Here is a 24,720-nt window from a genome sequence, read left to right on the forward strand (position 1 = left end):
TGTCGTCAGCAAACTTAATGATGGTGTTGGAGTCGTGCTTGGCCACGCAGCCATGGGTGAACAGGGGAGTACAGGAGGGGACTGAGCACGCATCCCTGAGGGGCCCCAGTGTTGAGGATCAGCGTGGCAGATGTGTTGTTGCCTACCCTTACCACCTGGGGACGGCCCGCCAGGAAGCCCAGGATCCAGTTGCAAAGGGAGGTGTTTAGTCCCAGGGTCCTTAGCTTAGTAATGAGTTTTGTGGGCACTATGTGATTTAACGCTGAGCTGTAGTCAATGAACAGCATTCTCACATACGTATTCCTTTTGTACAGAGGGGAAAGGGCAGTGTGGAGTGCGATTGAGATTGCATCATCTGTGGATCTGTTGAGGCGGTATGTGAATTGGAGTGGGTCTAGGGTTTCCAGCATGATGGTGTTGATGTGAGCCATGACCAGCCTTTCAAAGCACTTCATGGCTACCGACATGAGTGCTACGGGGTGGTATTCATTTAGGCAGGTTACCTTCGCTTTCTTGGGCACAGGGACTATGGTGGTCTGTTTGAAACATGTAGGTATTACAGACTCGGTCAGGGAGAGGTTGAAAATGTCAGTGAAGACACTTGTCAGTTGGTCCGCGCATGCTTTGAGTACACGTCCTGTGAATTTTGAATGTTGACCTATTTAAAGTTCTTGCTCGTATCGGCTACGGAGAGCGTGATCACGCAGTTGTCCGGATCAGCTGGTGCTGTCATGCATGCTTCAGTGTTGCTTTCCTCGAAGCGAGCATAAAAGGCATTTCACTCATCTGGTAGGCTCACGTCACTGGGCAGCTCGCGGCTGTGTTTCCCTTTTGTAGTCCGTAATATTTTTCATGCCCTGCCACATCTGACGAGCGTCAGAGCCGGTGTAGTAGGATTCAATCTTAGTCCTGTATTGACGCTTTGCCTGTTTGATGGTTCGTCTGAGGGCATAGCAGGATTTCTTATATGCGTCCAGATTAGTGTCCCGCTCCTTGAAAGCAGGACACTCCTTGAAAGCGGCAGCTCTATACTTTAGCTCGGTGCAGATGTTGCCTGTAATCCATGGCTTCTGGTTGGGAAATGTACGTATGGTTACTGTGGGGAGGACGTCGTCGATGCACTTGTTGATGAAGCCGGTGACTGAGGTGGTATACTCCTCAATGCCATTGGATGAATCCCGGAACATATTCCAGTCTACGCTAGCAAAACAACAACCATGAGAAACAAATTTCTCTGGTCTGATGAAACCAAGATTGAACTCTTTGGCCTGAATGCCAAGCGTCACGTCTGGAAGAAACCTGGAACCATCCCTGGCACCAGCATGGTGGTGACAGCATCATTCTGTGGGGATGTTTTTCAACGGCAGGGACTGGGAGACTAGTCAGGATCGAGGAAAAATGAACGGAGCAAAGTACAGAGAGATCCTTGATGAAAACCTGCTCCGGAGTGCTCAGCACCTCAGACTGGTCCGAAGTCTTCCAACAGGACAATGACCGTAAGCACACTGCCAAGACAACGCAGGAGTGGCTTCGGGACAAGTCTCTGAATGTCCTTGAGTGGCCCAGCCAGAGCCTGGATCGAACATCTCTGAAGAGACCTGAAAATAGCTGTGTAGCAACGCTCCCCATCCAACCTGACAGAGCTTCAGAGGATCTGCAGAGAAGAATGGGAGAAACTCCCCAAATACAGGTGTGCCAAGCTTGCAGCATCATACCCAAGATGACTCAAGGCTGTAATCTCTGCCAAAGTTAATTCAACCAAATACTGAGTAAAGGGTTCCAATACTTATGTAAATGTTATATTTCATTATGGGGTACTGTGTGTAGATTGATGAGGATTAAAATACAATTTAATCCATGTTAGAATAAGGCTGTAACGTACCAAAATGAGTGTTTGTTTGTATGTGTTCGAGTGTCAGTGTGCGTAAGTGTGTAGGGCTCTGTGAGTGTGGTCAACTCTGATTGTGGTCAACTCTGAGTCCGTGTAGCCATTTTGTGTGTGTGCGTCTGCTGCTTAGTCTGTTCCCAGGCTGCTCAGTGTCAGATGTGCTGTCCAGTGAGACGGCCAGAATGGTTAAAGCCCAGCTGATGGACAACATCCAGGCCTGCAAACACTGCATCCTCCGTGCTAAAGTCTGGTTAGTCTAACACTGTTTGTCCACAACCCCTCCCTCCCACGGCTAAAACTGGTCAGACCTGAATCAGAAAGATATAAAAAATACCTGGTTTAGTTTTCCAGGTACAATAGAATGGAATAACCCCCAAAGTACAGAATCAAAGCTAAATCAAGGACATCTACTTTTATGTTTTTTTTTACATATATATTTAACTCAGGTCTGAAAATGGTCAAACGGGCAGTTGCCCAGATCCAGATGAAAACTTCTCCTGGACTAAAAGAATCCTGTTCAATAGAGAGTCTCAATTGGAAGTGCTTTGTAGTCCTTCCTTACATAGGCCAAATATGGGTGTGTACACCAGTCCCAAAGTGTACAAACTAACTGTGGTTGATGCTAATTTCAGATGTGTTTCCCCAGAATCTGCAGCGGGCTTGACAAGATGACCCTGTCACATGACACAGACACCCAATCTGACAGCCAATCCTCAGAGGAACAGTCTGACCAGATGGCGGAGCCGCTTAAAGCCTCTGTGGCACCGCAGTACGTGTACAAGCAGATCGTCAGGATCAACCAGCAGGTACTAGACCAGGAAAACACACAGACACTGGGACAGACAACCTCATCTACCCTCATCTAGGTCACTTAATAAAGCCCTTCAGTTCAAACTCTCTTTCCAAACCTCTTATTCACAAAGTCACATAAAACACTCAACTTCTGCTTCACCATTGATCAGTATTTGTTTTAGTTGGGTCCTCCACCCGTTGAGAGCATTGAAAGAGTCTCTCATACTGAGCAGAGGTGCACTTCCTGTGTTGGCTGTGCCAGGTGAAGCGAGCAGTGCGATTGGCCCTTGAACGGTGATAGCCTCTGCAGTATGATGGGTCCAGTCTGGCCCCCACCCGCACAGTGGAACAGGAGCAGTCTGCACTGGTCTCTAAGGACAGGCTGTACCACTGTAGGAAGTTTGGGGGGTTTGGAGTGAATTCCACATAAGCAGCAACACTATGGTGTTTACTACTCTTAGGGTGACATGGTGGAGTGTGGCCATAGTGCTTTAGCTTGAGGTTGTCATGGCACAATACTGTTCTCAAATCCAATAGGTGTCAGTAGAGGCCCAGTTTTCCTTAGTTCCACCTCACCTGTTTGGATGTACAGTAATTTATCCATTAGTCTAGATTGTCAGGGCTCAATGACTTTCTAATGGGATTGTTTTGTATTGTTTATGTCCATGACTATGATTGACAGGCAAATGGAGACATGTAAAGGGCGTATGACAAAAAGGAAAAGGTGTGCCAGTTAGATGAAGGCAGTTCAATGATATGACAGATAGAAATGATGGAGAAGCTGTAGCTATTTTGTATACGTTCTATTCCCTTGAGAATTTAGTTGAATGGCAAAGGTATTGTGCCATGGACCATTTGTATTCTCAACATTACAGTACATCTTTATTTTTAACAAGATTATTTAGCTGTGTAAATTTGTCTGAAAATGAAGTTTTTTTCCCTGCCAAATAAAATAAAGATATGTATCAAGATTATAGACAAGTGTATAGATTGAATTCACCCTGAAACTGTAAATGTATCTAGAGTTGAAAAGATTTGAATATGTGTGGCAATAAAGTGGTTTACAGTGTGTACCAGTTGGGTATTGTAGCATACACGGTGGAGACTGGAGAAGAGAGGGGGTTGTTTTGAGAGAGAAGCAGCTGCCCTCTCCCTGCTCTGACAGCAGCTATAGTAACAGCCGATAAGGAGATTGTGACACTCAACCCTGTAGGAAACACCCCAGCAGCATCTGATCACATGCACTCCATCCATACCAGCTATTGTTTCAATTACTGAACAGACAATACTTCATTTGGATTCATTTGTGAACGTACAGTACCAATTCTACTCAGGCTCCCCCCTTGCATGTATAAGACGTCATTGAGAGCAGTGGCATAATCACATGCGGAGTGTGGCGTAGCAGAGAAGCTAGTTTAAAAGTACATGTTCACACAGTACGCCCGGTACCACCCAAATCTTCTCAATGGTGTCTGTCCACTGTTTGTGCAGACGACCACGGAGCCCATTTCCAGACTGATGTCAATCATCAGATGTGGTGATGATGTTGTGGCTCCGTTTGGAGAACGTGGTCGACCGCCGCCTCACAATGCGATGCCGACGTGGGGATGGGGATTGGTGCTTGGTTCAGCTCCCTCAGACAGTATGTGTGGGCTGCAGCCCTTGAACAAAGTGGTCTGGGACAGACAGTGGTCATAAATGAGCTGAAAAGTGTTTCACCCCCGCGCAATAAAAGTTTAAGGTTACCGTCCTGTCAGGAATGGGAAATGCAGCCAGGAGAGCCCAGTGGCCGCCAGGTTCTACCCCAGACAAAAACACCTTTCTCTGGCCACAGGAGCTGGTGGCTTTGCCCCCAGTCAAAAAATTATTGATGGACCGGAGGAGTTTCATTCACGTTTGGCTAGAGACTGTTTTGTCTAAGACTTGCAGAACACGTTTGTAATCTTTGGGTAGTGTTCGGAACAGGTGACGTGCAGCTAACGCACGCCGCTTTTTCCTCCTGAAGGGAAATGTAGAATCCTTGCACTTTTATGATGTGAACGGCTTTAAGTGGATTAGTGCTGCTTGAATTAAGTATGTGCCAGTCAGGGTGTGTATCAATGGTGAAAGAGCTGTTCTTGTGCAAAATAAATTCACTCCGATACAGGTAGTTATTTTCACGAGGGGTGTCTGCTCAATTCCACACATAAAACAAGGATGCAGAAAGATCAAAGGAAACATCAACCATTTATTTGAAAAAGAATTACATACATTATAGTGAAACCATCATGGTTAAATAAAACCCTTCCCATTGCAATAAATAAGCATTATGTAAAGTTCATCATAAAAACGGTTAGCGAGAGTGAGGCTGAAAAGTAAGGATACAAAGTCGAAGTTGCTTGGTCACTCAATATACTGGAATAAATACCTGCCACCTCATTCTAAACATTCTAAAACGCTGCAGTTGGTTTACAGTCTAGTGTCTGGACCGGATTCTGCTGCACTCAAATGTCTGATGCACCAGATGACATGTTTGGCACCTAGGGGATATATAAAGCGAGTAAAATGTGCTTTTACAATCTTGTAATTTTCATAACTGAATTTAACTGCATAGTTCCTTTCTCAGAGAGAGAGAGCAGCAGACGAAAGGTCCCTCCTGAGAAACATTTGAAAGACAATTTATTCATCTTGGAGAGAAAAAATGTCTGCCGCCTGTGCTACTCACAAATTTTCCAGTCAGTTTTACTGGCTTGCCTCAGGAACCCTTCTCCCTGTCACTCTCCTCATGTTTTGAAGTAAAGGGCTTCTCTCCTGTTTTCTGTACAGACAGAAGAGACAGCCATACTCTTTGTCTCCCTGAGGGCACAGGCCAGGGTCTGACCTTCGTGGATGATGTCTGTGTTCCTGTAACCCTGTATTGTATGACATCGTTCTCTCTCTATTTGCTTTCTCTCTGGACATCACCAAGACCAACTGACTCATAAAAGTTTATCTGTCTTGTGGGGTCACTTCCACCCATTCTGTTCTTTGAGCTTGCTGATGTCCAGTCCTTTGTGAACAGGTTTAGTGCTGCTCATATCTAGTCTGATGTCCAGTCCCTTCTCAACTGGTTTAGTGCAGCTGAAGTCCAGTGCTCTCTTAACAGTTTTAGTGCTGTTGTCCAGTGCTTTCTTAACAGGTGTAGTACTGATGATCTCCCATCCTTTCTTAACAGGCGTAGTGAAATCCAGTGCTTTCTTATCAGGTGTAGTGTTGATGTCCAGTGCTTTCTTATCAGGTGTAGTGTTGATGTCCAGTGCTTTCTTATCAGGTGTAGTGTTGATGTCCAGTGCTTTCTTAACAGGTGTAGTGTTGATGTCCAGTGCTTTCTTAACAGGTGTAGTGTTGATGATCTCCCATCCTTTCTTAACAGGTGTAGTGTTGATGTCCAGTGCTTTCTTAACAGGTGTACTAGGTGGGTTGAACAGAGGGAGAGTTGGTGAGTTGCAGGCCCGTGTCCAAGGCCGCTCAGTGGGAATGGTCCAAATGGTTCGAGACGGGGTCTTCTTCTTGTCCTTCTTCTCCTTCGTAGAAGCAGGAAAAGGTGTCTGATAGTACAGAGAGAAAAGTTAGAGAAACCTTGGTAAGGAGAGTTGGAGAGACAACAAATGTTTTTTTAACAAATGTGACTATAGGAGCTTACAGCACCTTCTCTGACTAGCAATTCAGCAAGTATGTTTGTTCAACTGTAAAAGGCATGGCAGCTCCGGTACAAGCACCATTGTAGTCGCTGTGACTGATTATCTAAGTTATAGGCAGAATCCAACTTTTCATTGAACAAGCTGAAATGAACTTGTTCTGTACGTCATGCAACGTGTTCATAGCACTGAAACCCCGTGCATTGTTGAGATATAAAGGGTGACATACACAGCAGAGGAGGGTGTAGCAGCTGAGCTTGGCGGGGTTGTCTGTCCCTGCATAGCGGTTCTTCTTGGGTAGCAGCAGCACGAAGGACACGGCCATAGACAGGTGGTAGAAACTGTGGACATAAGCGTAGTCCCACTCCTGTACACAAATTGAAATCGATAAGTCCCCCCCCTCCATGTCAATGTTGTTCCCACTTGTGCAAGCGAAACACAGATCTCAACAAGGTGATTTGCAGTTGACCATCTAGTTATTGCCTTGATTGTGAATGGCGAGAGGAAGGGGGGAGATGTTCTGATACCTCAAAGTAGAAGCGGAGCATCAGAGCCAGGGCACCGAAGCAGCATCCTGGTCCCACCTGTTGGGTGTATACGCTCTTCTCGGGGTAGAGGCCCCTTATCTCTTTCATTTTCTGTAACTGAAATATGATACACAAGATGTGTTTACAACAAAATAGGTTTAGTTGAAGAGATAATCAATGCAATGTTGCTAAGCAATACCGCGACTAAGTAGGAACTTAGGTATACATTTCACATTGACGAGATTATGAGATCTCTTATCAAATTACTGTAAACATGACCATATTAATGCATATCGTTATCAGTGTTTGTCATAGCCGTATTGTAAGTTGTCTTCACACACCCATTTGACAGTGATTATGAATACTGCTGATCCTATTGGTCCAGAGTAGATCCCATAGCCCCAGCGGTCCTGGTAGATCCTCACAGCACAGGTCAAAACCCCAAACATGGTCAGAGTAGAACGCTTTGGCTCATCAAAATCCCCTAAAGCTGGAGAAGAGAGTGTGTGTGTGTGTGTGCGTGTGTGTGTGTGTGTGTGTGTGTGCATGTGTGTGTGCGTGTGCGTGTGTGTGTTTGTGTTTGTGTTTGTGTGTGCGTGCGTACAGGAGAGTGAGAGACAGACACAGCACATGCTTCCGAACAACTGTTCAGTGGTACTGAATGCAGAACTTGCGAGCTCTCTGAACATAGTTTTAGGTCACTCTGAGGGTAAACCATTAAAGTGTCATGATACAACAGCGTGCTGTTTACACTCACCTATCAGTGTGACCCAGATCGAGATGGCTGTTCCGTACACGCTGAAGTACTCCAGGATCTCATACTTCATGAAACATATGATGGAGAGGCCTGGCCCATCACACGCATGGTAAATCTAGGGTTAAACACATCCCATGGGTTTCAAGTACAACAGTATTACACAGTCACTTCCTTTCTGTTCGTTTCAGTTCTGATAGGACATCCTGTCTCTGGTAGGTTAGCAGAGACACAAAGTAAAAGTAGACCCACACTTTAGGTTGTATTCATAAGCACCCTTAAGAAATGACTCAAATGACTGTACAAAGGACTGTACCACAGGAGGTTGGTGGCACCTTTATTTGGGGAGGATGGGCTCGTGGTAATGGCTGGAGCTTAATGATGGAATGGTATGAAATACATCAAACACATGGTTTGATGCCATTCCATCTGCTCCGTTCCAGCCATTATTATGAGCCGTCCTCCCCTCAGCAGCCTCCACTGGTCACTGTGCAATGCATTTTCTTCAGTATTACAGTACTAATCATAGCTTGTTTGAAGTTGTCTACACAATCACTCACAAGTACAGCACACACACACAGCCCCACTCACAAGTACAGTACACACACACAGAACAGTACACACACACAGCCCCACTCACAAGTATAGTACACACACACAGCCCCACTCACAAGCAGTGTCAGTAACACACAGACAGCCTCCATAATACAGTAATGCACGTTGTCAACATCTCAGCGTCATGCCATGGTTCTTACCGTGGTGAAGAACATGGTGAAGAAGTAGACCATGGCCTCCATGTGGAAGCCTCTCTTGGTGGCCACGCTGGCTGCAGGCAGGAACACCAGGCTACTAACGGTGGGCAGCAGCATCTTGGCAATGTAGGCTCCCATGGTGGCAGATGATAGGTTGATCTGATCCGAGTTTTCAACCAGCAATAATCACACCTCAGCTGAATTGATATTGATACAGGCTGTCTACAGTAGTACTGCTCTGTGGCTATCTGGCAGCGCTGGATGGGAAGATGTCCTTGAGTCCCTTAGTCCTCTACCAGTGAAATGAGAGAGCTGGTAAGTGGACAGGGAAATGTACACCGCACCACACCACACACACTCTCACACACACAGCTGTCCTGTTGGAGCTCTTTAAAGTTTTAATTTGCCCCAGCGAGGCGTGTATGTGCGCTGTCGTCGTAGGACAGCTGTCTGCATACCAGGTCTGGCAGGCACGGCTGGGAGGGGAGAGTGGTCGCATGCCATGACATTGCGGCATGTTTGTGAAGCGTCGTGTTTCAGGTTGTTAGGTTCTAATTTTCAGAGTACAAACTCAACGGATACAATGAAAGCTTTAAAATCAAGATAATTCTGCCCAGAGGGTCAATACAGCTGCATTCAGACAAACACATGGTTTCACCCGTGGTAGTATACATACCCCACTTTGGGTGGAGTCTCCTCCTTATCGCTAAACATTGCATCCTTATTGCTAGGCAGGGATCTGAGTGAAATGGGCCTTAAACGGTTCCTCCTCTTATCAGTACCGCCACGTGTGACCGTGTTCCCGGCACTCAGCCCCTCCCAAGCTTCATTATGACACCCCTCATGTCTCTTTTATAACTAATGATTAATAATAGTTCAAGCTCAGAAGCCAAACCTATCAAGGTCAATGGTGAGGCATACGTTAGATTCAAAGCGCTGCCCTGGGTTTTGTTGTGGTTGTATGATTGTTATTGAGAACCTCCATCTCTTGTGGCAGTCACTCCAGACAAGTCAACTTTTTAGCAGTGGCTCTGTTAGTGTCCCATACAGAGAAACACTGCTCGTCTGAATTTGCCAATGGTGACCATGCAATACCAGTCCACCCCAGGCAGCACTCATAAAGTACTTCTACGAGTATGTATTGTACATTGGGATCAATGTTTTTCCAGAGCCAATTGTGAAGTAGTAAATGTAAAACTCGCATGGATCTAATTAAATTAGGAGGTCACGGTAGAGAGGGAGCTCTTTAAGCCTTTAGAAGTAGCTGGTGGTGCAGCAGTTGCCCTCTCCTCTCCTTCTCTCCTTCGTTCCTTCTCTCCTCTCCTCTCCGCTCAGCTGTTGCACCTGCCCTGTGGGACTGACGGGGGGAACACAAAGGGTGCAGTGTAGTTGGGAACACACCCCACGCCTCAGATTCCTGGAGGGACTCCGTAACATGAGCACTCGGGACATGGTCAAAACGGCACTCTCAGGCTCGGCTTGGGGACCCCTATTGGCTGGACCCTGTGCTCTGTCAGTGTCCTCTCCATACCAGCACATAGTTTAATTTTTAATTTTTTTTTAACCTTTATTTAACTAGGCAAGTCAGTTAAGAACAAATTCTTATTTACAATGACAGCCTACCAAAAAGCAAAAGGCCTCCTGCGTGGATAGGGGCTGGGATAAAAAATGTAAAATAAAATAAAAATATAGGACAAAACACACATCACGACAAGAGAGACAACACATCACTACATAAAGAGAGACCTAAGACAACAACATAGCATGGCAGCAACACATGACAACACAACATGGCAGCAGCACAACATTGTAGCAGCACAAAACAAGGTACAAACATTATTGGGCACAGACAACAGCACAAAGGGCAAGAAGGTAGAGACAACAATACATTGTACAGCCTTTGGGATTTGGAATGACCCCTGGAATGGGGTGGGCTGGCCCCAGGATTCTGAGGTTGAAGTTCGTGGGCTGAGTTTGTTGAGAGTACAATATGAGAGCAGGGGGATAGCTAACAAAATGAAAGTGTGTCATTGTTACTTTCACCCCAGCAGGCCCATGCCCCTGCTCAGTCCCTGTCTAAACATGGGCATGGACGGTAGTGTGGGAATGTGGCAGCCAGGGACTTCCTGTAAGCATCTGAGAAAACACTGGGCTTCCTTTTGATTTTCTCATAAATAGTTCTGCCCTCTGCCCTCTAGTTCTTTTATAAATAATTGAAAAGTAGATGTTTTAGTTAGTCTTCTCTGTGAGCGCACAATTACAAAAAATATATTAGTTTTAAAGCTGTGTGAATGTATCCAAAGTACAGTGCATTCAGAAAGTATTCAGACCGCTTGACTTTTTCCACATTTTGTTACTTTACAGCCTTCTAAAATTGATTAAATATATATTTGTTTTAATATTTACACATAATACACATAATATCCCATAATAACAAAACAAAAACAGGTTTTTTGAAATATTACATTTACATAAGTATTCAGACCCTTTACTCAGTACTTTGTTGAAGCATCTTTGGCAGAGATTACAACCTCGCATCTTCTTGGGTATGAAGCTACAAGCTTGGCACACCTGTATTTGGGGAGTTTCTCCCATTCTTCTCTGCAGATCCTCTCAAGCTCTGTCAGATTGGATGGGGAGCGTCGCTGCACAGCTATTTTCAGGTCTCTCCAGAGATGTTTGATCGCGTTCAAGTCCAGGCTCTGGCTGGGCCTCTCAAGGACATTCAGAGACTTGTCCCGAAGCCACTCCTGCGGTGTCTTGGCTGTGTGCTTAGGGTTGTTGTTCTGTTGGAAGGTGAACCTTTGCCCCAGTCTGGGATCCTGAGTACTCTGGAGCAGGTTTTCATCAAGGATCTCTCTGTACTTCTCTCCCTTCATCTTTCCCTCGATCCTGATTAGTTTCCCAGTCCCTGCTGCTGAAAAACATCCCCACAGCATGATGCTGCCACCACCATGCTTCACCATAGTGATGGTGCCAGGTTTCCTCCAGACATGACTCTTGGCATTCAGGCCAAAGAATTCAAGCTTGGTTTTATCAGACCAGAGATTCTTGTTTCTCATGGTCTGAGAGTCCTTTAGGTGCCTTTTTGGCAAACTCCAAGCGGGCTGTCATGTGCCTTTTACTGAGGAGTGGCTTCCGTCTGGCCACTCTACCATAAAGGCCTGATTGGTTGAGTACTGCAGAGATGGTTGTCCTTCTGGAAGGTTCTCCCATCTCCACAGAGGAACTCTGGAGTTCTGTCAGAGTGAAACTCTGGTTCTTGGTCACCTCTCTGACCAAGGCCCTTCTCCCCCAATTGCTCAGTTTTGCCGGGTAGCCAGCTCTAGGAAGAGTTTTGGGTGGTTCCAAACATCTTCTATTTTAAGAATGATGGAGGCCACAGTGTTCTTGGGGACGTTCAGTGCTGCAGACATGTTTTGGTACCCTTCCCCGGATCTGTACCTCGACACAATGCTGCCTCAGAGCTCTACGGACAATTCCTTCGAGTTCATGGCTTGATTTTCTTTCTATGGCATGCAATGTTAACTGTTGGACCTTATATAGACAGGTGTGTGCCTTTCCGAATCATGTCCAATCAATTGATCTTACCACAGGTGGACTCCAATCAAGTTGTAGTAACATCTCAAGGATGATCAATGGAAAAAAGATGCACCTGAGCTCAATTTCGAGTCTCATATCAAAGGGTCTGTTTTTTATTTGTTATAAATTTGCCAACATTTCTAAAACCCTGTTTTTGCTTCATCATTATGTGGTATTGTGTGTAGATTGATGAGGACTTTCAAAAAATGTAATCCATTTTTGAGTAAGGCTGTAACGTAACAAAATGTGGAAAAAGTCATGGGGTCTGAATATTTTCCGAATGCACTGTATATTTGGAAAATAACATAGATATACTTATAGAATAGTATAGTATATAGAATAGTATAGAATCGTTTTGTGTATAAACTGTTATTGCGAGTGCATTGTGCTCTACTCCCCATTGAGGAATGATTTCCAGGGCACGTGCATACGTGTGTGTGTGTGTGTTGGTATGTAGGTATGTAGTTGTATTTTGTGTGTGTGTCAGTCTGTGTCATCTGCTTGATGATGTGTAGGTCTGCCAATCTGTCTGGCTGTCTGACTTGCTGCCTGCCTGTTTGTCTGTCTGTCTGTGAGCATGAATGTGTCTGTCTAAAGTGCAGTACAAGCCTGAATAAACCTGGGCTGTGAGCCAAGAGGACATCAGAGAATTTTATGACAGCTCCTCTCCTCTCCCGCTGAAAAAGAGCAGTCTCTGTGCTTCTAAACTCAGAAGAAATAGGTTGGAATGTGAAAATATAAGACCATAACCTTTGAAATGGACTGAAATCAATTTACCAGGTACCTAGATAGCTGATATACATTTAAGAGAAATGAAACCGTTTAAAATAGAATGTGTAAAAGACATCTCACAAATTAATAGAGGTTTATCACTAAACAATTCAGATAGGTTTTTAATTCCGATTTTAGACATATAAATGATAATACACAGTAAATTACGTTTTTTCGTGGATTGTTATATCTCAGTTTGAGAATACACCTTTTTATTCTAGAACCTTTCTCTCACTGAAAGAGTGTCATCGATTTAAACAGTGTATATTTATTTTCCAACATCTGTGGAGGGGAAAAAACACACTCTGTTTTTTCTTGTCACTAACCACAATGTCTCCAAAATGTTTCTCCACAAAACACAACACCTAGGGACTATTGTTAGCCCTCCACGACTCATTTCCTCTCTTTTTCCTCCTCTACTTAGAGAGAGAGAGAGAGAGATGGGGAAAGAGAGACACACAGAGAGAGACACACAGAGAGAGAGAGAGAGAGACACAGAGAGAGAGAAACAGAGAGAGGGACACAGAGAGAGAGACACAGAGAGAGAGGACACAGAAGAGAGTGGAACGCAATCACAGAAGACAGGGCAACAAGGTGAACGGTTGCCACTGTGGTGGTATGTAAGCGTATTATCGTTTTAATAGGAGGAAACAGAAAGGATACAAAAAAAATTGGCCTGCGAGCGCACATTGAACACAGAGGTGAAATGTCACAGTCTTATGGAATGGGGGCTAGGTTCGTGTCCTCCCGAGGAGAGAGGGCGGAACGGAAGGTGGTAGGAAGCAGAGGCGAGGGACGAGAGAGAGACCCCAGAGAGAGCCACAGGAGTGACACAAGAGAGTAGACAGCCCTCAAACCATAAAGAAATGAAACCAAACCAGGGAGGAAGAGAGAACACTATGAGAGAGAGATTAGTCCTACTAGAGACGCAGAGAGAATGAAATGGGAGATGAGAGACGAGTGCGGAGAGAAGAGAGAGGAACACAGCGAGAGAGACACGAGAGAGAGGGAGAGAGACAGAGGAGAGAGACCAACAGAGAGAGACCACAGAGAGTGACAAAACAAGAGAGACAACAGAGAGGGACAGACAGAAGAGAGAGGAAGAGAGAGGAGGAGCATGCTTCTTGACTTGCAGACTGTGCAGTTCTCCCCCTGACTACTGTATGTCTATCACCATATAATCTGTGATGGCATGGAGGATGTGATTGATGCCTAGCAGTGTAGTGTAGCAGAGCAGGCCTAATGCACGTAGCAGACACCGAGGCAGCGCAACGAAGGAGAACATGTGGCGCTGGGTGCAGACGTCGTGGGCAGGCATGGTGGTCCCCCTGTCCCGGCATCCGTCACTCTCTCTCTCCCTGCTGCTCGAGACATTCTAGAGACTCAACCTCTGTATGTCTCTCTCGTTCTCTCTGTGCTGCTCGAGACATTCTAGAGACTCAACTCTGTGTGTCTCTCTCATTCTATCTGTGCTGCTCGAGACATTCTAGGGACTCAACCTCTGTGTGTCTCTCTCATTCTATCGTGGCTGCTCGAGACCATTCTAGACTCAACCTCTGTGTGGTTCTCTCGTTCTCCTCTGCTGCTCAATCACATTCTAGAGACTCAACTTGTGTGTCTCCGTCTCGGTGCTTTTTTGCGGATGATACTAGGCTGGACATCAATGAGCATGGTTGGGAGAGGACTGGGGTGCGAGGATTCCGTCTAAAGTGTGATTCTCTCGGTTTTCTACACTTTCCTGTGCTGCTCGCAATTACATTTCCCTAAGAGAACTCAAACCAGTGCCATTGTGTTCCATCGTGTGGCGCTTTCGTGTGCGTGCTCCATATAAAACATTCTAGTAAGAACATTCACCTCTTGTGTCTCCTTCTGTTCTCTTCCAAGGACAAATGGAAACCAACCGTCTGGTGCTGTCCTCCAAATTTACACATATGCTAAAGGACTCAACTCTCGCTGATGTCTCCATGTCCAGTTCCCTTCTCCGTCTCCTTCATTACCCAGCATTAATTTCTGCTGATCATTTCTTGGGAACAGTGCGGTGGAGGTGCACAAAGACAAATACATTACACCATACAAAATATAAGCTCTGACATTCAGTAATACAATCATTATGACTTAGACTGTTCTTCAATAACATTCTAGTGTGTCTCTCGTTCTCAATTACTCATGACGTGCAAGGGCAACACATTCTAAGGTAGCTGCCTCAAAACCTCTGTATCGTCTCTCTCGTTCTCCTCTGTGCTGCTCAATACATTCTAGAGACTCAACCTCTGTGTATGTCTCTCTCTTTCTCTCTGTGTCTGCTCATATATATTCTAGAGACTCAACCTCTGTGTGTCTTTCTTTCCTCTCTGTGCTGCTCAATACTTCTAGCGCACACAAAAAAATGGGAAAAGGAGGGAAAAAAAAAAAAAAAAAAAAACCACCCCATCCAACGGACCAACCTCAAAATACTGGGGCCCCTCAATCTGGTGTTGTCCCTCTCTATTCCACACATGGTGCTGCCAATAAATATCGGGTGAGGAGCACTAGGGGTGCACCTCTGTCGTGTATGCTCCTTTTCTCTCAGTAGACTAGCTAAGTCAACTGATAATCTTAAAGGTTGGTTTCTCTAGAGAATCTCAGTCAAAGCTCTCTCACTTTACCATAACGATTCTTATTGATATCTTCTTTTCACCTCACATCCTCTCCTTTTGGTCCGCTATCGATGCGGGTTTGCTTTGGTTGGATTTAAGTAAGTATTTCGATATGGCACATAGAGCCACACATCGCTAGTCCCGCCGCTATTCCTAAATAATGCTGGAATATTTTGCAAGCTACTTGGATAGGTTATTCTGGATTCACCCCCTAGCGGAGAATCGCATAGTCTTCAAGCAGCTCTGCCCTGAAAAGACTTCAATCGTACATACGGTAGGCAGGCCGACCCTGCTCCATTTCAGGTGTGTATGCTTCCTTCTCCTAGTAGGGGGGAAGCACAGGGAAAGCCACCCAGACATGCATAGAACAGAGAGGGAGATTACTGGGGACAAAGGGGTGTACGTGAAGGTTGCAGGAGCTTAGATGATAAGAGAGTGCCGGGTGATGGGGTGATGGGAGGGGATGTGGGGGGGTAGGGTAGGGGGTATGGGGGGTCACACTGTGGGAAACAGCGACTTCCTCTGTCTGTCTGCCAGTGGAGCGAAGTGGAGTGGAGGGGAGAGCAGAGAGAGAGAGTTGAGCTGCCAGGCTTGGCTTTGGGCTGTCAATGGGACAGAGTCCCCACCACATACAGCAGCAGCAGAGGCAGGAGAGGCAGACCCCGGTGCTTGGCACTGGGCAGGAGCCTCCTGTTTGTCTAGGCGTTCCTCCCTACTGCCACTCTCTTCCTGCTGCTCGGAGGAGGAGGAGGGGTGGGGGGGGAGGAGGAGGAGAGGGGCTGAGGGAGGGAGGGGAAGAGGGATGCAAGGCACACACCTTACCTCTCTCCCTCTCTCTCCCTCTGCACACACATCTCTACAGCACCACCACCACCACACCACCCACTCTGACCCGGCATCACACAGCTCGGCGGCCCCTGGACTGCAGCTAGGTGAGTGGGCAAATATTTACACTCCTCCAGCCTGTCTGTGTGTTTAAGTGTGTATAAGTGTGTGTGTATGTGTGTGTGTTCATATGTGATTCTGTGTGTGTGTCTGGCGTTTTGTGAGGTGGCAGGCGAGCCAATGGGACTTGTCTCCTGTTCCAGACCAAAACAAATCCTCACAATGATGTTTACTTTCCTACAGCGGTGTGTGTGTGTGTGCGTGTGTGTATGTGTGTGTGTGTGCTGTTGCCAGACTCTGTCTGGAGAGCTCTCTGTTGCTGTGGGAGAGACTGATGAGGTGAAGGCTCAGTTTCATGCTAATTCAATTTCTGAGAGTGATGTAATAATTTGGTGCTCCACAATGGAACTGTGATTTGGAAAGGTGATAATGTGTCATATAGTTTACCAAATGCATTGTGTTCTGATGATGTAAGTTGTTCTACCTGAGAAAGACAAGGGTTCAGTCATGTCTAGGTCATAGGGATCCAGTTTAAAGTGTGAAGATGATCAGATCTGGTTCTTGGAGAGGCGACTGCAGCAGAATTAGAACCTTGAGTAGAAAATGTACACAAGTGATGACACCATGATTGTGGAGTCAGTCAAGCATCAACCACCAGTTTAAGAGAGAGTGCGTGTACATTCTGTAATATTGTGTTTTACAAGAGTGAAATGAGTGAATTGCTTGGAGTTAAAGGAGTGGTGATTGTTTTTTGGGGGAAAAATGCACATGGAAATGTACCGTATCAGAGCAACGAATACATAGGGAAATGTACCGTATCAGAGCAACGAATACATAGGGAAATGTACCATATCAGAGCAACGAATAATAGGGAAATGTACCGTATCAGAGCAACGAATACATAGGGAAATGTACCGTATCAGAGCAACGAATACATAGGGAAATGTACCGTATCAGAACAACGAATACATAGGGAAATGAATAGAGTGGCACTAGTGAGATGATCCACCTGTTGCTTTTTCCTGTTAATGACACAGCTCCAGGAAGTTTCCCAGGTAAAGGAGGAATTCCCACCAGCTGCTCTGAGGAAGGTAGGCTGTTCGGGAGTGCCTCAGTGTGAAGGAGAAGTATTTGGTAGCTAGACCATTACTCACAAAGGACACATCAATTGCTGTTATGGTCACTGAGGGAAAACAATGTACGCAGAATGAGGTGTGGAACAAACTAGTGGAAGGCCCTCTATCACAAAGAGGACTGAGTCCCAAAAGTGGTGTTTACTCGAAACAATGTCTAAAATGTCACTCATTCTGCAAATACATACCACATGCACTCTCTCTCTCTCCACTCCAAAACACCAGTGTCCTCTCCTCTCCTTCTCTCAGCCATGCCTCTGTGTGCACTTTGTATAAGCAGAGCGAGGTCAAGGACTCGTGGAGAGCAACGGGCGATTGAGTGGGAGCAACATCAATTTTCCACTTCACATATGAACGTGAGAAGGCTGCTACGAAAGGAGGAAGGAGGAAGGAGCCCCAGTCTGGTTAAACAGCTCCTCCAGAAAGGACGAAGGAGGAAGGAGCCCCAGTCTGGTTAAACAGCTCCTCCAGAAAGGAGGAAGGAGGAAGGAGCCCCAGTCTGGTTAAACAGCTCCTCCAGAAAGGATGCGTCTGCCTGGGCCTTCCATCCAGACCAGACAGCCCCGATCCGACCGGCCCCAGCTCCCCACAGCCTCCCCAGGGATAGCCTGCTGTCTGTCTGCTGCCTTGCGAAAGAAAAACACCCCTCCTCCCCTGAACAGGGGCCCCAGGGGGGCAGAGGGCCGGGAGGGGAAAGGGGGACGCAGGGGGGTGTGGCTAGGGGGAGAGGCGCAGGGCTGTGTTTACTCTCCTCTGTGGCCCTGTGAAGCCATGTGAGGAGGAAGGCCTGTCTCAACGGCGACAGACTGCGTGGTCTGTGGGAGAGAGAGAAAGGGAGAGCGAGAAAGAGAGCATGGGAGAGGGAGAGAGAGGGAGAGAGAGAAAAAGAGAGCGAGAGAGTTTGGCAGCTGGACACGTTCCAGCTGTGTCTGGGAGGATAATGAACTCCAGGTGTTCCAGCGGGTAGTTTAAGACACCTGTCACCAATATTTAGTGCCAGAAAAAGCCAGACTGCAAACAGGGCTAGACGATCTGTTTGCTTATTTTAAGAAGCCTACCTAACTGGAGTTGTGGGCCTGATGAGGAGGAGAGGTGGGACAGGGGGATGTGCAAGGGGGCCTTTTCTAGAGTCAGAGCGTGTGTATGTCACTGACTGGATGTGTGTATCACGTGTGTGTGTGTGTTTGTGTGTGTGTGTGTGTGTGTGTGTGTGTGTGTGTGTGTGTGTGTGTGTGTGTGTGTGTGTGTTTGCATGAACGTGTGTGTGTTACCTTACAGTAAACGTCTGGGGCAGCCGGTGCATTCACACTAAGGTGGAGGAAACAAAGGCCTACCTGTGTGGAAGGCTAGGCCTTCAGTTAGGAAACTTACCTTAGTCACTCCAGCACTGAGACTTGTTTTACATGCTGCTTCCATGTTCCAAATCCTGTCTCCAACACCTGTGCTCACTCAACAGCCTGTCTTTGTCACCACCTGACTGCGTCTGAAGGTTTTCATCCAAGTACACAGTGATTGCCAGTGCACTAAAACGTCTGAAGACATTTACGCTGAAGCCCACACAGATGTGGCACGAATATGTTTCCTCTGAAACACTTTTAAGTGCTCTCACTGCAAGGACAGTAGATCCCTGATATACGCAAAAGCTAAGGACTGTTATAAAAGCCTGTTTTATATCACAGCATACAGATATTCAAATGTTGTATTTGAATTGGGACTGGTGATCTGTGAACTGAGTTTACTTCGCACTAATCGTACAGTGCATTATGCTCTAGTTAGGAGTCTGCTGTATCAGATATATCAATGTAAGTTCATTAAAGATGTCTTTTCATTTTCACAGTGTTCTAACCATCCTGTTTGTCTGTACCTAGTTCAGGTTTATCGGTGTCTTCAGCTCCTACCTTTCTGTCCCATTGAGGTCTTTCTGTATATTTGATCGTGTCAGGATGAGGATCTGGTCGTGGGAACAATGTGGGGAGTCTAGCCTGGTGCTACTGCGGTTCCTCACCCTGGCTTTGTCTGTAGGGAACCTCTCAACCAGGGGACAGGTACGCTGTCCCACTCTCGTTCTCTCTTTCTCTACATGGTACATGCTCGCCCAACTCAGGCCTCTCTCTTACACACACACACACACACACACACACACACACACACACACACACACACACACACACACACACACACACACACCTGTCTCTTATACACATCTAGATGTGTATAAGAGACAGCACACACACACACACACACACACACACACACACACACACACACACTCTCTCTATCACTGGCATCATTTCAGTCAGTCAGTCACACTGCTTGTCTGTTGGTCTGTCTTTCTCTTCTTCTCTATTTGCCAGTTGTTCCCTCACTCACTCTTTGCTCCCTCTTTCTGGCCCTCACATCTCCAGACTATTCTTTGTTACATGTCTTCTTATTAAAACCCACAGCTGTTTTCTCTCACACCTTTTACAAGGAGAGCACAGTACATATCACTTGTCTCCACTTAACCCAGATTGGCAGAGTGGCTAGACATGCTTATAATTAGTCACAGTGTGTACAGGGCCCTGTTCTGCTGCTTCTCTCTAAGGGTTCTGTGTTGTGTCTAGGAGGAAGGGGCAGCCTCCAACAGTCTGGAGGATGAGCTGGAGTCCACCACATACTGGTGGGGGGAGTGGGCCAAGTGGACTGCCTGCACACGCACCTGCGGAGGGGGGGTCATGTCCCAGGAGAGGCACTGTCTCAAACAGAGGTCAGTCCGCTGACAGACAGTTTCTATACTGTTCTGTTCTGTTCTATTGTATTCAATTTTACTCAATAAATGTGTTATTTATCTTTAAATCTCAACATGCAGATTTACTAAATTCATTCATTTTCTATCCAAAGAAAGAAAGCAGCCGCTGCTAGAGACAACATGACCTGCACTGGCACTTCGAAGAAATACCTCCTCTGTAACACCAAGGTTAGCGTGCATCTATTACTGCCACCCCGTTTCCTGCCGTTAGCAAAATACATGTTGACCCCAACACCCCACAACCCGAAGCCTATGATGCAGAAGTCAATGTAGACCACACAGCTTTTCTTGTAATCAATTGAGATACAAATTGCTTAAGGTTTAGTACAGCGGCCACAAACCCTGGTCCTGGAAAGGTAGGTACAGGGTACAGGGTGAACAGCCTTTTGTCCTAGAGTTGTCACACGTTGTCACACCCTTTCATAATATATTGTAAAACTATTCTAAAATTAAAAATACATGGAGCAGGCAGAAAAGTGTGTGTATATTTTCTTTCTTGTGCAGGACTGCCCTTCCTCTGGGAGAAGCTTCAGGGAAGAACAGTGCTGGTCGTTCAACTCACAGGTCTACAATGGCAGGAACTACCACTGGAAACCCCTGTATCCGGGTAAGACACCCATAATAAACCCACTCAGCTCTGTGTCATTCCCTCCTGTGTGGCCTGTCCTCGAAGCTCGTTATTACACCGTGACTGACCTTTGTATCCATCCATCTACAGATGACTATGTCCATATCTCCAGTAACCCATGTGACCTGCACTGCACCACGGCCGACGGCCAGAGACAGCTGATGGTTCCCGCTCGGGACGGAACGTCCTGCAAGTACAGCAACTACAGAGGGGTCTGTGTGGACGGCAGATGTGAGGTCAGGGAACGCTTGTTTCTTCATCTGCTGAGGAGGTTGCTTTGCATATTCTGTGAGAATGGCCGAAATGCTTATTATCCTGGTCACATGATAGTGTCAATAAAATAATTCCGTTTACTTGCTATATTCCGTGTGTGTCATACGTTCAACTTGCTTTGCATGTGCTGAAATGATTCAAAATGATAATCATCCTGTTTGTCTTAACATCATTTCTGCAGCCAATCGGGTGTGATGGAGTACTTTTCTCGCCCAACATGCTGGATAAGTGTGGTGTGTGTCAGGGGGATGGCAGCAGCTGCAGCAGGGTCAATGGAAATTTCCGCCGCGGGGCCACCACTTTGGGTAGGACCTCAACCACAAACTGAGATAGTTTGGGTGTGTGGATGGATGGGTGGGTGGGTGGGTGGCATGGATAGAGGGTACTGATGGATGGGTGGGTGGGTGGCATGGATAGAGGGTACTGATGGAGAAGATATGTCTCTCCATCTATTCCAAACCTTGAACACACCTATCTGGGACGAGCCCCACAAATATGTCTCTGAAAGAGAACTATAGCCGGTTAGTCTGACAACAAGCTCAATATGTGCTTCTTTAGCCAACTCTTCAGATGTTCAGGCTATTTAGTTGCAGGTAAAATGGAGTCATCATAATGTTTCCTGTCTCCAAGGTTACTCCTTCATCACATCAATCCCTGAGGGCTCCTGGGACATTCAGATCATTGAGAGGAAGAAGTCAGCTGATGTTTTGGGTGGGTACTTCCTTCTTATCCTGCTCACCATGCCATGTATACACACATCTCTAATGTTCCCTGTTGGTACGGTGTGATGTTGTTATGTTGCATAGAAGGTGCAAAACATTTATCCAAGATTTTCAGAAAATACAAAGGATATTTTCTCCCCAGCAATGGGATCCCTATTAATCTTGACAGTGGGAAGTCAGTAAAGGAAGTACATTAATCAACTGAAATTCATCTCTGATGATCTACAGTTGAAGTCGGAAGTTTACATACACCTTAGCCAAATACATTTAAACTCAGTTTTTCACAATTCCTGACATTTAATCCTAGTAAAAATTCCCTGTCTGAGGTCAGTTAGGATCACCACTTTATTTTAAGAAAGTGAAATGTCAAAATAATAGTAGAGAGAATGATTTATTTCAGCTTTTATTTCTTTCATCACATTCCCAGTGGGTCAGAAGTTTACATACACTGAATTAGTATTTGGTAGCATTGCCTTTTAAATTGTTTAACTTGGGTCAAACATTTTGGGTATCCTTCCACAAGCCTTCCCAATAAAGTTGGGTGAATTTTTTGTCCGCACTCCTCCTGACAGAGCTGGTGTAACCGAGTCAGGTTTGTAGCGCTCCTTGCCTCACACACGCTTTTTTCAAGTTCTGCCACATTTTTCTATAGGATTTAAGGTCAGGGCTTTTGTGATGGCCACTCCACACATTTGACTTTGTTGTCGCTTAAGCCATTTTGCCACACACTATTGGAAAGTATGCTTGGGGTCATTGTCCATTTGGAAGATCCATTTGCTACCGAGCTTTAACTTCCTGACTGAATGTCTTGAGATGTTGCTTCAATATATCCACATAATTTTCCTACCTCATGATGCCATCTATTTTGTGAAGTGCACCAGTCCCTCCTGCGCAAAGCACACTCAAAACATGATGCTGCCACCCGCGTGCTTCACGGTTGGGATGGTGTTCTTCGGCTTGCAAGCATCCCCTTTTTCCTCCAAACATAACGATGTTCATTATGGCCAAACAGTTCTTTTTTGTTTCATCAGACCAGAGGACATTTCTTCAAAAAGTAAAATCTTTGTGCCCACATGCTGTTGCAAACTGTAGTCTGGCTTTTTTATGCCGGTTTTGGAGCGGTCACTTCTTCCTTGCTGAGCGGCCTTTCAGGTTATGTCAGTATAGGACTGTGGATATAGATCATTTTGTACCTGTTTCCTCCAGCATCTTCACAGGTCCTTTGCTGTTGTTCTGGGATTGATTTGTACGTTTCATACCAAAGTACGTTCATCTCTAGGGACAGAACTTGTCTCCTTCCTGAGCGGTATTGCGGCTGCGTGGTCCAATGGTGTTTATACTTGCATACTATTGTTTGTACAGATGAACGTGGTACCTTCAGGCGTTTGGAAATTGCTCCAAGGATGAATCAGACTTGTGGAGGTCTACAATTTTTTTCTGAGGTCTTTGCTGATTTTTTTGATTTTCCCATGATGTCAAGCAAAGAGGCACTGAGTTTGAAGGTAGGCCTTGAAATACATCACAGGTCACCTCCAATTGACTCAAATGATGTCAATTAGCCTATCAGAAGCTTCTAAAGCCATGACATAATTTTCTGGAATTTTCCAAGCTGTTTAAAGGCACAGTCAACTTAGTGTATGTAACTTCTGACCCACTGGAATTGTGATACAGTGAATTATAAGTGAATAATCTGTCTGTAAACAATTGTTGGAAAATTACTTGTGTCATGCACAAAGTAGATGTCCTAACCGACTTGCCAAAACTATAGTTTGTTAACAAGAAATTTGTGGTGGTTGAAAAACGAGTTTTAATGACTCCAACCTAAGTGGATGTAAACTTCCGACTTCAACTGTATATACTTTTACTTCCTTCGCGATCTCTTGAATTGACTGTATCCATTTATGGTCATGTATGGGGAGGAGAAATTCCAGTGTACGGTGAACATCAGAGATATGACCTTTTCTGTAGAGTCAACCAACCGGTCCTCCTCCAATGGTCCTCCATCCCCTCAATGAGACTATGTTCTATCCTATCCCCCCACAGCTGTGACCGATCAGGCGGGGAACTTCTTCTTCAATGGGAACTACAAGGTGGACAGCCCCCAGAACTTCCATGCGGCGGGGACCGTCTTCAAGTACCGGCGGCCCATGGATGTGTATGAGACGGGGATCGAGTACATCGTAGCCAAAGGGCCCATCGACCAGGCCATCAATGTTCTGGTACTGTAGCCTGCTGAGGTCTGCTCTGCTCCCTCCCCTCATCTGGCAGCCAGGGCCTCTGGGTAATGTCTAGTTTAGAAGTAGTGTACACGTATCCAGTAGCTTGCAGGTGCAGGGTACAAGAAGGAAAAGTTCTGCAAGATAGATACCTGCAAACTGATAATGCTCCTTCAGTTTCATTGCGCATCTTTTCGTGTTAATGCGTTACACAGTAAAACGTCAATAGTGTACATGTATCTTATCTTTTCTTTCATGGCCTCACTCACTGGCAATCCAGCCCCATGTCTGAATGAGTGCAGGCAGGCTAGGCGGCTGACTCTAACAGCAGTCATGTACTGTACAGTATTTACTGTATATGTGCAATTGACTGAGTTTGATAGGAGGGAGGAGGGAATGGGTGAGCTCTCGGTCTCTGGTGCTATGCTGGTCTGTCTCTGCTGCTTGCATGTTCTCTCTTAAGTCATCAAAAAAAAGGTCAGTAATAATTCTGGTTGACTGTGCTGTATTTGTGCACGATGTAGTTTATTACATAGAGCATTACCTCTGGTGTAAGCCACTGTAAAAGAGAAGTATAACCAACATAATTTAATCCAAAGAATCCGTCTGACCCCCCCCCCCCCCCCCCCCCTCACTCACTATTTGTCTCCTCATAGGTGTGGAACCAGAATGGTCGTATCCCTTACATCACGACGAGTACACCGTCCTGAGAGAGTC

The 24,720-nt window shown here is 45.9% G+C and overlaps 2 protein-coding genes across 2 annotated transcripts; one reads left to right on the forward strand and one right to left on the reverse strand.

Moving 5' to 3' along the window:
- The first annotated feature begins 672 nt into the window (after positions 1-672).
- Positions 673-24,720, forward strand: LOC111958031 (ADAMTS-like protein 2). The gene is made up of 12 exons (XM_023979198.3): positions 673-2,138; positions 2,535-2,694; positions 16,221-16,290; positions 19,319-19,421; positions 19,980-20,122; positions 20,257-20,332; positions 20,669-20,771; positions 20,883-21,028; positions 21,247-21,370; positions 21,696-21,776; positions 23,831-24,006; positions 24,660-24,720. The coding sequence occupies exons 4-12, from the start codon at positions 19,320-19,322 to the stop codon at positions 24,711-24,713; spliced, it is 1,005 nt and encodes a 334-aa protein (XP_023834966.1). The 5' UTR covers positions 673-2,138; positions 2,535-2,694; positions 16,221-16,290; position 19,319; the 3' UTR covers positions 24,714-24,720.
- On the reverse strand, positions 4,888-8,744 carry mymk (myomaker, myoblast fusion factor). Its single transcript, XM_023979197.2, has 6 exons — positions 8,373-8,744; positions 7,621-7,735; positions 7,205-7,353; positions 6,864-6,980; positions 6,566-6,703; positions 4,888-6,246 (listed from the first exon to the last, which is right to left on the reverse strand). Exons 1-6 carry the CDS (start codon positions 8,505-8,507, stop codon positions 5,665-5,667), a joined length of 1,236 nt encoding a protein of 411 aa, XP_023834965.1. The 5' UTR covers positions 8,508-8,744; the 3' UTR covers positions 4,888-5,664.

This window comes from Salvelinus sp. IW2-2015, linkage group LG33 (genome assembly GCF_002910315.2).
Source record: "Salvelinus sp. IW2-2015 linkage group LG33, ASM291031v2, whole genome shotgun sequence".
NCBI classification, from domain to species: domain Eukaryota; kingdom Metazoa; phylum Chordata; class Actinopteri; order Salmoniformes; family Salmonidae; genus Salvelinus; species Salvelinus sp. IW2-2015.

Bases quoted from the DNA above. Each gene is read 5' to 3' on its own strand.
- LOC111958031 (XM_023979198.3), top strand. From the start codon at position 19,320: ATGAGGATCTGGTCGTGGGAACAATGTGGGGAGTCTAGCCTGGTGCTA. The intron at 21,029-21,246 runs GTCAGGGAACGC...TCATTTCTGCAG, and splicing joins GTGTGGACGGCAGATGTGAG to CCAATCGGGTGTGATGGAGT. The intron at 24,007-24,659 runs GTACTGTAGCCT...GTCTCCTCATAG, and splicing joins ACCAGGCCATCAATGTTCTG to GTGTGGAACCAGAATGGTCG.
- mymk (XM_023979197.2), bottom strand. From the start codon at position 8,507: ATGGGAGCCTACATTGCCAAGATGCTGCTGCCCACCGTTAGTAGCCTG. The intron at 7,736-8,372 runs GTAAGAACCATG...GTTTAACCCTAG, and splicing joins TCACCATGTTCTTCACCACG to ATTTACCATGCGTGTGATGG. The intron at 6,981-7,204 runs GTGTGTGAAGAC...ATCATATTTCAG, and splicing joins TCATAATCACTGTCAAATGG to TTACAGAAAATGAAAGAGAT.